We start from the raw sequence: 14,338 nt of genomic DNA, 5'->3' as shown, positions 1-14,338 counted from the left end.
TCTTCCATAAGCTGTGGGTGAATATTTGCTCAGCAGTACGCAGAAGTGAGACCTCTGAAAAAACCCCACTGGTGTTCACCTCCAAAGCATTTAAAAATACATTTATTTCATATCGTGCTCTGTTGGGCAGAGATAGGTGAAGTAGATAGATTTATAGGATAATTATGGAATTCCAGAATAACTTTTTGGGTTGGAAGAACCATCTCATTCCACCCCCTGCCATGGGCAGGGACACCTTTCACTAGACCAGGTTGCTTCAAGCCCCGTCCAGCCTGGCCTGGAACAGGGCAGAAAGGATTTGTTGCAGTGGGAGAGGAAAGGGAGAAGTTTCCCCTCCTGTTCCTTCATCAGCAAACCACCCAGCCAGCTCATAATAGCAGGTTTTTGTGGTTTTTTTCTTATGGGATTCTCTACCTGGACAACATTTTCAGTATTTTTAACAGTATTTATTTAAACACTGGTGTTGCAGTTGCTCAGGAGGCCGTGGTCTGGGCCTGTGCTTGTTGACAAGGAATAGGAAGGGAATGCCAGAGTTCCCAATGTCTTTCCCATCAAAAAATGAATGTTTAGTGTCCTCCTAATTTCAGCAGAAGCCAAGAGCCAGCTGTCCTTTGAAAGGCAGGTTTTGGGGCATTGCCACAGAAGAAATTACAGCAAAACATGGTTGATTTTCTCTGATCCTTTGGAAACAAGACCACAGCCCTACTCCTTCCCATTTCCGCTTCCCACTTTCCTCCTGCACAGTTTCCTCATGGCTCCCTTCACCTCCCCGTTCCGGAGGGTGTAGATGAGGGGGTTGAGCATGGGTGCGATGAGCCCGTAGAACACGGCCACGCTCCTGTCCTTGGCCAGGTCACCCGATGGGCGGATGTAAACAAACGTGCAGGGCCCGAAGAACAGGATCACCATAGTGATGTGGGACCCACACGTGGACAGGGCCTTGTGCCACCCTGCTGGCTTTTGGCCCCTCAGGGAGACCAGGATGACCACGTAGGACGCGATCAGGATGAGGAAGCAGCTCAGGGATATGACCCCGCTGTTGGCCACCGCGACCAGGCTCGCGGCGCGCGTGTCGGCACAGGCCAGGTGGAGCAGGGGGCGGACGTCACAGAAGTAGTGGGCCACTTTGTTGGGGCCACAGAAAGGGAGCAGGGCAGTGGGAAGGGTCTGGAGGGTGGAATGCAGGAAGCCCCCCGCCCAGCAGCCCCCCACCACGCAGCCACACAGGCGGCGGGACATGAGCATGGGGTAGTGCAGGGGCCGGCAGATGGCCACGTAGCGGTCGTAGGCCATGGCCGTCAGGATGAAAATCTCCGTGCAGCCAAAGAAATGAAACCCAAAGAGCTGCCCTATGCAGCCTGCAAAGGAGATGGTGTTATTTTCCACCAGGAAGCCAGAGATCATTTGGGGAGCTGTGACAGAGGAGTAACAAACATCTACAAAGGACAGGTGGCAGAGGAAGAAGTACATGGGGGAGTTCAGGTGCCGGCTGCTCATCACAGTGAGAACTATGAGGAGATTTCCTGCCACTGTGAGCGTGTAGAACAGCAGGAACACCACAAAATATATTTTCTGCACCCCTCGGTTCTCTGAGAGGCCCAGGAGAATGAATTCCTTCACCCTGCTGGAGTTTTCCATGCTAATCTGCTGGGCGACGTGCAATGCAGAGCCTGGGAATGTGGAAAGATAAAGACAAAATGATTCATCCGTTTTTTCATTCTTAAAAATTAATTCTTTATCAGAAGTACATTCTCTCTAAGAAATATATAGGATTAGAATTAAGTTTATCAGGTGCTTTTTAAATTTGTGTTGGGTTTTGTTTGGTTTTTTGTAGTTCTTCCCCCTCTACATATCTAATTTACCTTGTATGAGATGCAGCCATAGAATCATAAACTCCTGGAATGGTTTGGGTTGGAAAGGCCCTTCAAGAACATCTAGTTCCAGCCCCACTGGCAATGGGCAGGGATGCCACCCACTAGATCTTTCTGGGATTGGATCCATCTGATCTGGGCTTCTACTTTATGATTTAAAAAGATGGCAAAATTAGAAACTCCTGTGCAGGCAAAAAGCTGATCAAGCACCCACCGGAAATGCTGAAATGGTGAAAAACCCAGATTGCTCTCAAGCTCAAAAGAGTGAAGCCTACAGAGGAAGTTGGGAAAGTTTGGGACTTTTCCTGTGCTTGCCGTTTTACTGGCAGGAGGTGAAAGATAAGAAAGGGGGAAAAAGGGGGTCTTACCTCTAAAATCATCTTTTCAGTCATTGACTAGAGGTACATGATGTAGTGCAATGAGTTGCACAATGAAATAAATACAATGTGGATTGTTATAATTAAAAAATAAAATGGATGAGGAATTGCACCATCTCCTCATTGCCAGGGTTTTCCCCTAAAATCTCAGGTGGTTAATGGAAAAAAGAATTAAATAACCTGATTTGGGACTGCAAAACCAGTTCTGCACAAGGTTCCAGCCAAAGAGAGCCAGAGATGGTTGACAGCTTCAGGAGAAATTTCATTTTGTATTTTCACATTTGTCAAGAAGGGGGGGGTGGAGGGGAGGGGGGGTGGTGGTGGAAGAAGAAATCAAGAAAGAAAAGAGGAAAGGGAAAAGATCCTGGAAAACTTACCTCCTCTGTGTTTGGAGATCTAATTTTTTGTGGAAGGTATGTAAGATTTTATGTCCCAAACATCTCCCCTTTCCTGGCAGAGGCTTTAAAGAACATAGAACAGCTTCTGAAAAGCTTCCAACACTAGCTTAGGAGGTCCCTTTTTTAATCCTACCTCTTTAATTCTTTGCTTTCCTGTATCACCAAGTGTATCCTGGTGATACACTTGGTGATATACGGGCTTTTCCTGCCCCTGTTGGAGCTGCTTGGAGGGAGTGTGGGCACTGAAGGGTGCACACACAGCCCAGCAAGCAGAGAGAAAAAACTGTTTAAGTAACTTTCCTCAACTCTCTCCAAGGAAATCTCCCTCCTCCAAGGCTTAATTCCCTGTTTACACAGAGCTCCTCCACCCTCTCCAAGGAAATCTCCCAGCTCAAGGGCTCTTGGGGCTGGAGGAGGGAGGTGTGAATGCTCAGTGGTGGGAAGGAGCAGAAATTAATCCCATCCTGCCCGAGAAAGTTTAGATTGGATTTTAGGAGAAATTTCCTCACTCACAGGGTTGTCCAGCCCTGGCACAGCTTACCCAGAGCAGTGGTGGAGTCACCATCAACGTGGAAGGATTTAAAATGTGTGGATGTGGCACTTGGGGGCATGGGTTAGTGGTGGCAGTGCTGGGGAATGGTTGGACTTGATGACCTTGGAGGGCTTCTCCAAGCTTAACAATTCCATGATTCTTGGAGATAACAGCCAATAGATTAGCTGAATATTAAACTGGGCAAGCATGTGACGTGACCTGGTCGAGTTAACATTCTCAGACTCTGACATTAATTCAGGCTTTGTGCTTTTCCCGGGTGTAAAGGCCCCTTAGATCCACAGCTTAGGCTTTATAGCATTGTGAGTAATAAACCAGGACTTTTAAACCATTGTGTATCCCAAAAAAACTCCACAAGCCCTGCTGAAAAAAATAATCTGAGAGGTTTCTAGTAGTAAGTAGAAGAGAGAGAGAAACTTGGGTCACTTCTTGATGGCCCTCCAAGTCTCTGTTTTCCATGGAATTTTGTCACTGGTAGCCCAGGGAATAAAGCGTTTTGGAAGAACTGGCATGTTTCAGCAAAGGTCAGTGAAGTAAAGAGTAAGTAAAAAAACAATTCCTTCTTTTGCAAATTAAGAAACTGAGGGTGGGAAGGAAGTCAGCTCTTGTACATCTGTGGAAGTCAGCTGAGTTGAGCCTTGGCCACTCCAGGCTTTCCTCTGGAAAGAAATGGATCTATTCATCTGATCAGTTAGGGGAAATGGCTTTAAGTGACAGAAGGTGGGTTTAGATGGGATATTGGGAATAACTCCTTCCCTGTGAGGATGGTGAAGCCCTGGCACAGGTTGCCCAGAGAAGCTGTGGCTGCCCCATCCCTGGCAGTGTTCAAGGCCAGGTTGGAGCAACCTGGGATAGTGGAAGGTGTCCCTGCCCATGGCAGGGGTTGGAATTGGATGAGCTTTAAGGTCCTTTCCAACCCAAATTATTCCAAAATTCAATGAATTTGTGAATTATTTCAACTCCAACTCCTCACTCCTCTGAAGTTTAGTGTGTATTTTCAACTTATGATTTATGGACATCAATAAATAGTTTCATCCACTGCCCATCCCTTTGTTTTGCTGACATTTATTGAAATTTAGAATGGCCCAATAACAAGAAAGGCATTTTGAATATCTCCCAACATGGAATGCCAGCAATCCATGCAGAGAAAGTGGAAACCCTCAAATTAATGAGGAGGTTAAATACTGCTCTGGGTGAAAATAGTATTTTAATTTAAATATCATTTTACACCATAGCCTGGAGTCCCAGCCAGGTTAATGAGGGTTGCCAGTAACCACTGCAGGAAATAGGATTGGGTAAGAAAGTAAAAACAGTCTTACAATCTTTGGGAAAGGAAGAGGAAGAACAGATGACAACAGAAGCTGAAGATGTACAAATGTGTTTCTTACCTGCTAAGCAAATTTGGGCTGGATCTGCCCATTCCTGTGCCCACTGACACACATGGCAGCAATTTGGGTGGCATCACACTCCTGTCCCTTTGCTTCTCTGGCCCAAGGGACTAATGGGGGAGGCTGGTATCTCTTCAAAATAGCTCCCTGTAAGGATGCCAGGAAAGGAGAAAGGTGTTTCCTCTGTTTTCACACCCTTTGGCCAGTGGATCTGGGTGGCTCATGGACATGGAGTGTGCGTGGGGAGGAGTGGGATGTTGTGGGTGGGTGGTGGGTTCTGTCTGGGTAAGAGACACCAGGTGGGGAAGAACCCTGAATCTGAGGTGCTCTTCAGGGGGAAGTTGTGAAACTGGAAGTGAAAGGCATGAGGCTAGAGGGATTTTGTGAAATAGGAAGCACCTGAGGTGTTGAAGGACTGTGCTGAAAGCCTGTGGGGTGTGAAGGGGCACTGCAAGACACCAGAGCTATGTGTTGAGGGCAGCACAAACAGGGGTTGGGCATCTGGAACTGCTGAGGTGGGGGTGCAAGGTTGGATGAAGCAGTAGGGACTGCAAAAGGTGCTGAACTGTGCTGGGAGAGGCTGTGGGTCAGAAGAGGACACTGTGGTGACGGCTGTGTGACAGCTGGGCAGGAACAGGAGGGAATGAGAAGTGCTGAGGGAGGTTGTGAAACCTCCAGCGAAAGTGTTGTAGGAGAGAACTGTCAATTCCTGAGCAGCAGTGAAGCCTCATCTTCGGGGGCCTCGAGTAGGACACCCCATCAGTGTAAGGTTTGTATGGACAGCTCTTGCAAGAGCGGCTGAGGAAGGGAGAAGTAGTAAAAAAATAATGTTTCCATGACACTGCAAAGAGGGGAGGGGGAAGTGGTTCAAGTCTGGGTGATGGTGCACACACAGAGGGGGTGTTTCCCCCTGTGAGCGATTGGCTGCCTGGAGTGTCACGCTGAAAACACCGTGGCTTTTTAAACGGTGGCTGCCCAGCCCAGCACTGCAGGATGACACAAGGACTCGAGCTGCACCCTATGTCACACAATCCAGGGGACAACATTGCCAAGCACAGGCACTGAAATTCTCAGGAACCCAGAAAAAGGTGAGAAATTCTGGGATGGGTCTTTGCCGTTGCACTCTGATGGTTTCTGTCAGGTTTTGGGGAAGGGAGGAGAAACAAAACCAGTGGAGGAAAAAAGATCAAATATTTACTTCTCCTGCTGGATAGAAATTTGCTGTAGGTCAGGAATGGATGATAATAATTTTCAATATAAGGCAAGCTTCATTCCAGGGAACAATTTTCCCTGTACAAGTGCTCTTGAACTGCTCTAAATGCACCTCTGTAATACAGAAAGTCATTACTCAGAGACCTGGCATTACAACATCATAACTTTCTCTCCATAGTCTGAGACGTCTTTGTGGGGTCAGGGTTGTTCTGCTTCAGGAACTACAGGCAGGACTTGCAGGCAAACCACAGGGAGGATATTGAATCTCAAGGGAGAAAAAGACCACCTGGACTCAGGCTGAGGAGAGCTGTCACTTATTAGTTACATTAAGGAAGTAGATTCACATCTTGAAAGTGTCTTGAATGTGACAGGAATTCAGTCTTTCCAAGGGAATGTGATAAATAAATGAGAACGGTGAGTGACTTTCTCAGTGTTCTTCTCCACGGTCTGCAGAAGTCAGAGAAGGATTTCTTCACTTCTAGTACAGCAGAAGGCAAAATTATTGATGTTTTGTCATTTACCCGTTGGAGTCATTTCTGTTCCTGCCAGTCTTTAGGCACATAGAGCACCTTCCAGTGCCTAAAAGTGCTCCAAGACAGCTGGTGAGGGACTTTGGACAAAGGCCTGGAGTGACAGGACAAGGGGGAATTGTTTTAAACTGGAAGACGGTGGATTTTGAATTAGATCTTGGGAGGAAATTCTTCCCTGTGAGAGTGGTGAGGCACTGGTTGCCCAGAGGAGCTGTGGCTGCCTTATCTGTGGAAGAGTTGAAGGCCAGGCTTGATGGGGCTTGGAGCAACCTGGTCTGTGGAAGGTGCCCCTGCCCATGGCAAGAGGTTGGAACAAGATGAGCTTTAAGATCCCTCCCAAGCCAAACCATTCCATGATTCTGTGACATGATTAATGGCACAAAGCCATTTACCATTGGGAAAGAATCACCTGTCATTCCCTGAATCGCCAGTGGGGAGAGATGCACCTGTGGAGGCTGCAGTGGGCTGAGACAGAGCTCAGGCAACACTCAAATGTTCACAACCTCTTCAGATCGAATGGAAATTTGCACAGAGGCCAGGAAACCACGTAACCACCCGGCCTTCCTCTGTTCTCGCAGCAGAAATGCTGCACAGAACTTGAGGCTGTTTCTGCTAATTTCTGCAAAAATGTGACCATTTGTGGCCACCCCTGGAGCAGGGTATGAAGGAGGAACAGCCACAGGGCGGCTCTCCAGAGTCTTCATGTTGGAAGTGCTCAAGGTGCCATAAGAGCTGAGGATGGGATCATCCAGCTCTGCAGTGCCAGAAGTTCCCTGGTTTCAGTCAACCCTAAAGGAAGTCATAGAATCCTCAAATAATTTGGATTGGAAGGGACCTTAAAGCCCATCCAGTTCCACCCCTGCCATGGGCAGGGGCACTTCCCACTAGCCCAGGTTGCTCCAAGCCCCTTCCAACCTGGCCTTGAAATTGCCTGCACCACAGGCTCCTTCTCCCTCTATCCATGGGGCCAGCGTGCCTGGGGTGCTGGGATGGAACAGCAGTGAGTCAGTCTGTCACGTTCTGGGTGCTTTTGAAAGTCTGTCTTCACATGTGCGGCTGCACCACAAGGAGAGAACAGAGGATTCATGCTGGCTACATGGTTCAGTGATTCACATCTTCCCAGAAAACCCCATTTTTTGTTCCTCTCATCTTTTTAACTCCTTTGCCTTCTGTGTCCCAGTTAACGGCTGGCTGGAGGACAGCAGAAGAACCACTATATTTGTTCTCTTTCAGACCAAAAAAAAGGTGTTAAACCTGGTTTTGTTTTCACCCCCAAGATTCTCAATCAGATCTCAGTACCATAGGGAAGGAAACAGTGACCTAACTCAGGGAATGGGGTGAAAATTTGTCAGAACCACAACTCCCTTGTCCTGTGAGGACGAGATAATCTGTGGTTTCTTACATGTGGTTCTCGCAGTTTCTGAGGGAGAAGCTGAGGGCTCTGCCAGACCAAAATGTTCATTTGTTACTGTACATGGGACCCAGGAGAACCACATCAAATGGCACTTTATTAAAATAGAAATCACTCATCAGTATAAAAAACTACCAGTTGTTCTCATGGAATCACAGAATTCCAGAGTGGTTTGGGGCTGGAAGGGACTTTAAAGATCATCCAGTTCCAACCCCCTGCAATGGGCAGAGACACCTTCCACTATCCCAGGTTGCTCCAACCTGGCTTTGGACACCTCCAGGGATGGGGCAGCCACAGCTTCTCTGGGCAACCTGTGCCAGGGCCTCACCACCCTCTCAGGGAAGGATTTATTCCCAATATCCCACCTAAACCCACCCTGTGTCAGTATGAAGCCATTTCCCTTTGTCCTATCACTCCAGGCTCTTAGTCCCTCCCAAACCACATTATTTTGTGATTCCATGAGATCAAATTACGGCTACAAAGCCTCAGAACAAACCCGGGAACCCCTCTAGAAAAGTCACCCTGGAGTAACCACCTCTCCCCTTTCTGCTCCCAGGTCTGGAATCACCCATTATGAGACCCTCAACCACACCAGTCCTCCTTCTGGCTACAACCATCCAGGCTCCTGGGAGCAACCAGAGTGGGGCTGTGGGACAACCACAGCCATCCTACACTGTCCTCAAGTTCATGGAGAGCTTCTGCCTGCTGAGTGCTGCCTGTGGGATGATGGGGAACGGCCTGGTCCTGTGGTACCTGGGCTTCCGCATCCGCAGGAACCACTTCACCGTCTACATCCTGAACCTGGCGGCCGCTGACTTCGGGTACCTGCTGTGCATCGCCGTGGAGACCGTGCAGTACCTGATGCAGTTCAACGTGGGGGTGCAGTTCGGGATATTCCTCTTCCTGGATCTCTTCATGTACGGCACGGGCCTGTACCTGCTGACGGCCATCAGCATTGAGCGCTGCCTGTCCGTGCTCTCCCCCATCTGGTGCCGGACACACCGCCCAAAGCACCTGTCTGCCGTGGTGTCCGGCCTGCTCTGGGCGCTGTCCCTGCTCCTGAACACTCTGGGATATGTTTTGTGCACTGCCCGCCCCTCTCCCAGAGTCTGCCAGCACCTGCTCATCACCATCGGAGCCTTGGACTTCCTCGTCTGCACCCCCCTCATGCTGCTCTTCAGCCTCACCCTCTTCCTCAGGGTCAAGTGCAGCTCCCAGCCCTTCCAAACGGGCCGGCTCTTCACCGTCATCATGCTCACCATCCTCCTCTTCCTCATTTTCGCTGTGCCACTCAGCATCCTCATCCTCCTGGACTTCCTGGGCCACAAGTTTCTGTATTCCCCAGAGATCGGCTTCGTGCTGTCCTGCGTCAACAGCACCCTCAACCCCGTCATTTACTTCCTGGTGGGAAGCTACAGGGATCGGAAATTCAGGCTCACCCTCCGCCTGGCATTCCAGAGGGCCTTCCAAGACTCGGGAGATGACAGAGATGAGAGGGAAACCCGGGACACGATAACCATGTCCTCCTAAAATCCCATTCAGAATTCCTTGGAATGTAGAAAGGAATTTAGAATCCCTTGGCAGAACTGAAGAACTTCGAGGTACCGTGGGAGGTTCATCTCACCTGACCCTCAGTACCCTCTTTGTAGATATTTTAGGTCATTATTTTAAGTCCTGTCTGTGATCCTTGAAAGCACAGGAGCACCTGGACCACAGAATATTCCTGACCTGTATTTGGACCACATTAAAAGTTCCTTTTTCTGTCCAGTGACTATTAAATAATATTCGTTTGATAAGGTGAAATATCTTGGTGTCTGTGAGAAACGAAGCCCACTCTTCTTTTTTTGGGGTTTTATAAGCTTAATAAGGGACAACAGCGGACAAAGGCCACTTAAAGCAAGAGCCCGCAGAGCTGGGTGCATTGCTCATAGCCAGAGGCACAGCCACTTACACCAACTTCCCGGCTGTATGCTTTAACATCATGTATATTAATAAGCCACAATGCATATGCATAGTTTTTCTGAGAACTAATTTGCATTTCATTAGGAAGGATTAACATAGTTCCTCCCCCCCCACCTGGCTTTTTAGAGCATGCATAATGTGATCGTGGGGGTCTTCGGGGGTCTTCTGTGATGAAGGCTCAGGTCTTCCTCATATCTTGAACTTCTCAACTTCATCTTCAGAGCATGTGCAGTTGTGGTGTTCCTGGGTCTTTCTGGATCCAGCCAGTTTAAATTCTGTACTTTGTGCTGATTGGTTTCACTGTTGCCAACTTCTCATCAGTACATCCTGCTGCTTCCTTTATCCATCTATACTTGTCTATTTTTGCAATTATTCACCAGGTGAGTTTCCATTTATTTGAGCATTAAGCAATGAGTTAACCATACACTCGCTATTACATTGTATAAAAAAGTTATCATTCAAATTATTTAGGTATAAAAACTTATGATTCAGGTTATATTGGTATAGAAAATCATGATTCAGGTTATATTGGTATCTTATAACTCAAGCATCCTATAATTTTGACCTCAGTTATAATGTCAACTAGTTAATATCTGCATAGCAAAGTTATTCCTAACATATTTGCACATAACATTTCCTAACATATTCTGATATATGATATTTCTTACATTTCACTACCCGAGAAAGACAAGTAGCTGTTTATCACAGTGTCTGAATTTCATCAAGGAAATACTGCTCGGGATAAATCCTGGTCATTCGTAAACTCATAAATTCTCCGTGTTGCTTTTCACTCACATCTCTGAAAATGAGATCGGTACCAACAATCCTCCTGTTGGAAGCAGACATGAAATTCCAGGAAGGAGAGTCCATTTATGCCTCTTAATTCAGAATTCCCATGTCTGAGCACACACGCAGCCTTTTGTAGCTCACAGAGCCATTCTGGGCTACCTAATGTGAGTATTTCAAGGACTGAAAGGATTCACATCCTCCAAGTCCATTTCTTCTCTGAACCGGGGATGTTTCCATGCTGCAGAGCAGAAAAGGGCTGCTTGGACTCCTTCCAACTTGCTTTAAAAATTTATTCACTGAGTTTCATCCTCCCTTTTCTTCTATTTCAAAGAAACACATGACTGGAGATCATTATTTTATATTATTATATTCTTGCATGTTATTTTAATTTCCTCAGGCCCTCGGCAGAGTCTCTGCATTTAACTACAGCATTCATTGGGTTGTTATTTCTTCCTTTATAAGGGCAGATCAAAATCCAAGGCTTTTAAATCTCCTTTACCAATAGAAATACACTGAAAGATAGGGGGGGAAATACAGGAAACAGAACAAGGTAAATAAATACCATGATTTGCAACAAATTCTTCTCTAAACCAAATCCAAATTTGAGGGGCAAAATGGGATTATTTGTGCTATCACACTACCTAACATTTATTCTTTTAACCAAAATTGTTAGAAAAAGGCAATATGGATAATTTTCTTTGAAAAACCTCACAGGTTCATGTTCAAAATCTTCTCTTTTTGATATCTCAGATGACTTTATCATTGGGACAAACAAAACATTTCCGTACTGTTAAAAAAACCAAAAGGCTCTTTTTTGTTGTTGTTATTTTTCAAAGTGATAAAAAATTGTATCTTATTATCATTATTATTTTTTTATCATTATCATTATCATAATCATTTTTTTTTTTTTTATCAGCTGATAAAAACACACAGAATATAAACTCAGGTAAATAATTTTTTTTTTTTTATTTAAGGCACAGGAAGAACCTTCCAGTCAGTGTCTACTGAAAAAGGACAGAAAAGCCAAGTTTATTTTATAACAGCTAATTCCAGGTGGTTTTTGGTATATCACTGCTGTGCTTAGGTGAATAACACTTCCTCCGATGATTCCAGAGGGAGCAGGACCAGCCCCTGTGTGACTGACCCAACTATTCATGGGGATTTAGTACACTAGGAATATCCTTCTTCATCTCTCCTATCCAAGCAAATCCTTTGCATTCTCAATTGTTATTTTTTACTTTCTCCCTTCCTTTCTTATTTTCTTTCATTCTTGCTTGCTCTGTTTCTCTCAGATTCATTCTCTTGCTTAGTTTCCTTTTTTCTTTCTTGTATCTTTATTTCTTTTTCTTTCTTTCTTTCTTTCCTTCTTTCCTTCTTTCCTTCTTTCCTTCTTTCTTTCTTTCTCTTTCTTTCTTTCTTTCTTTCTTTCTTTCTTTCTTTCTTTCTTTCTTTCTTTCTTTTTCTTTCTTTCTCTCTCTTTCTTTCTTTCTTTTTCTTTCTTTCTCTCTCTTTCTTTCTTTCTTTTCTTTCTTTCTTTCTCTCTCCCCCCTTTTCTCCCTTTCCCCCTTTCTCTCTCTTTTCCTCTCTCTCTTTTTTTTCCTCTTTCTTTTCCCCAAATTGTAATCTTCCCCCATCTCTTATTCCCTATACCCTGAATCCCACGACCACCAACCCAGCACCCCGTGCCCTGCCCATTTCTGCAATCTTTGCTTCATCAACAGAGTTTATTCCCTATGGACGGGGCAATGAGGGTTGTTCTATGGGGAATACAGCTGGGGAACGGGACTGAGCCTGGCTACACTGCTTGGAGTGCTCTTGTCCCCACAGAGACAGATGTGGCTGTCTCTAAGGTGCCCCATCTCCACGTGCCACATGTCCAGCAGTGTCTCACAGAGCTGTCACCTCCTCCACAGTGTCCCCAGGGCCGTGGCTGCCTTCGTCACTCCCCGTTTTCTCCTCAAACACCCTCCGCAGAGCGACTTTGACCGAGCGCTGGAAGCGGCGCCGCCAGCAGCTCCCCACCAGCACGTAAATCACCGGGTTGAGGCTGCAGTCCAGCAATGCCAGCAGCAAGGAGGTGTATTCTGGGAATAACTCACTGGAATCAGGAAGGTTGAGGAAAACCTCCATGCAGGAAGAGATGCCGAAGGTGAAGAAGAGCAGCACGTTGAGCAGGATGGCAACAAAGAGCTTCCCTGGCTTCCGCCTCCGGGAGCTGCAGCACAGCTTGTGAAACAGGAACAAATTGGAAACCAACATCACGAAGGACAAAATCAGGGAAATCACAAGGACTACACCTGCAAGGATGGTCTCAGAGTCTTCAGCAAAAGTGAGGTAGAGGGAGGACACCAACACCCCGGCGAGAGCCCAGAGGGCCCCGCTGATGACGCCCGAGAGGTGCCGGGGGCGGTGGCAGCGGTACCAGATGGGGCAGAGGATGGAGACGCAGCGCTCCACGCTGAGAGCTGCCAGCAGCCCCAAGCTGCTCAGGTCCAGCACGTGGCACAGGAGTTCCACTGCAAACACAAAATCTACGTAGAGAGGAGCAAGATGAAACAAAGAAGTGCAAAATGCTGCTAAGGTCAGAAAAGCTAATATAAGCAGGAGAAACAGGAGGAGCAGGGAGAAGTCGGCAACAGCCAGGTTTAGGATGTAGACGGTGAAAGGGCTCTGCTTCGTGTGGAAGCCCAGGAACCACACAACCACCCCATTCCCTGCCAGCCCACAGAGGGAAATCCCCAGGCACACACTGGCAAAGGCGATCAGCGTGTAGGAAAAGCTCGAGCATTGAGCTGGGACATATTCCTCCAAGTCCACAAATCCATAAACTACATCATTCAGGGTGAGGTTTGTTGTGCTGTTCTCCTCCATGGTGAATGATCCTGCTGCCGGTGGCTGCCTTCTCCTTTTCCCACCACTTCCTAGGAGAGATAGGGAACCACAGGGAAAGAAGGGCCATCAGCATTCCCAGCACTTCCCATCTGTCCACACAGCCCCACGCCAGCCCCAGGAAGAACCCCCACCCCTGCAGTGCCCAGGACAGGCTCCCACCCCTCCAGCCGTGAACCTGGACAGGAGGCATCTCCCACCACTCCATCCCTGGATTCCTACCTCCAGCAGGAACAGCTCTGTCACAGCAGCCCCAGGAGAAAGGATCTGGGGGTCAAGGGGAAGGATCTGGGGGTGGCTGCTGGAACCACTGGCTGTGCTTCAGCCTCGGCCCTCGTGCCTGGGGTGCAGCCCTCGGCCCAGAGATCACATCCCATGGTCAGAGCCTCCCCTCACAATCTCCCCACATCGGTGACAGCTTCCCCTCATGTGTCCCAGGGACAGAGATCTTGTCAGGATGAGGTGGCCACGTCACCGCCTTCCTCTCCTCCCCCCAGTTCTTCATGAGGGGCTGCTGATCTGTTATAATCCCATTAATGCAGGCACTCAGACTTTAGAATTTTAAACATCATTTACTGGATCTGAGCCAATGAAAATGTGAGGACAGCACAGATAATATTATGTCCCTTCAGGTGCTGGGAATCCTGGGCCAAAACCCTCCTCTGGTGAGGGCAGAGCCTGTCCATGGAAGGGGTAGCCCTGTATGGTCCATTCAGCTATTACAGGTTTTTCTGAACCCCTCAGAAATTCCCAACCTCATCAGAGGGCAACAGAGCCCCTGAGCAGCAGCCATGGGGACGAGCACAGTCCCTGTGTCCACTTGCTGTGGGAAATCACCAGTGCCCAGACACAGGACTGCACGAGGGCTTTGCCCACTGCCTCTAATCCCATCCCATCTAATCCCAGTCATCAGCCTAATCACCCTTGCCAGGCAAGTGTCTCCTCTGAGATTACGTTTGTG

At 47.5% G+C, this 14,338-nt stretch overlaps 3 protein-coding genes across 5 annotated transcripts in view; 1 reads left to right on the top strand and 2 right to left on the bottom strand.

Moving 5' to 3' along the window:
* Positions 1-9,540, top strand: part of LOC103614725 (proto-oncogene Mas) — a 30,489-nt gene extending 20,949 nt beyond the window's left edge. For 2 of the 3 annotated variants that reach the window (XM_017732994.1, XM_017732995.1), the window contains one exon: positions 8,294-9,540. In XM_017732994.1, the coding sequence (XP_017588483.1) occupies positions 8,311-9,267 (957 nt within the window). In that variant the 5' untranslated portion in view covers positions 8,294-8,310 and the 3' untranslated portion in view covers positions 9,268-9,540. Of the gene's footprint in view, positions 1-5,438; positions 5,673-8,293 lie in introns of those variants that run through there. The other variant, XM_008632702.2, reaches the window with a different exon arrangement.
* LOC103614726 (olfactory receptor 4S2) lies at positions 608-1,650 on the bottom strand. Its single transcript, XM_008632703.2, has one exon. It carries the CDS (start codon positions 1,636-1,638, stop codon positions 703-705), a length of 936 nt encoding a protein of 311 aa, XP_008630925.1. The 5' UTR covers positions 1,639-1,650; the 3' UTR covers positions 608-702.
* A 2,525-nt stretch (positions 9,541-12,065) lies between the features above and the next one.
* LOC103614724 (mas-related G-protein coupled receptor member H) lies at positions 12,066-13,387 on the bottom strand. Its single transcript, XM_008632701.2, has one exon. The coding sequence runs from the start codon at positions 13,357-13,359 to the stop codon at positions 12,376-12,378; it is 984 nt and encodes a 327-aa protein (XP_008630923.1). The 5' UTR covers positions 13,360-13,387; the 3' UTR covers positions 12,066-12,375.
* Between the last annotated feature and the right edge of the window lie 951 nt (positions 13,388-14,338).

Source organism: Corvus brachyrhynchos, unplaced genomic scaffold (genome assembly GCF_000691975.1).
Source record: "Corvus brachyrhynchos isolate BGI_N302 unplaced genomic scaffold, ASM69197v1 scaffold315, whole genome shotgun sequence".
Taxonomy (NCBI): domain Eukaryota; kingdom Metazoa; phylum Chordata; class Aves; order Passeriformes; family Corvidae; genus Corvus; species Corvus brachyrhynchos.
The sequence above is the reverse complement of the archived record's forward strand: the minus strand, read 5'-3'. Positions and strand labels throughout refer to the sequence as shown.

Excerpts from the sequence above, each read along its gene's own strand:
- LOC103614726 (XM_008632703.2), bottom strand. The coding sequence starts at position 1,638 with ATGGAAAACTCCAGCAGGGTGAAGGAATTCATTCTCCTGGGCCTCTCA.
- LOC103614724 (XM_008632701.2), bottom strand. The coding sequence starts at position 13,359 with ATGGAGGAGAACAGCACAACAAACCTCACCCTGAATGATGTAGTTTAT.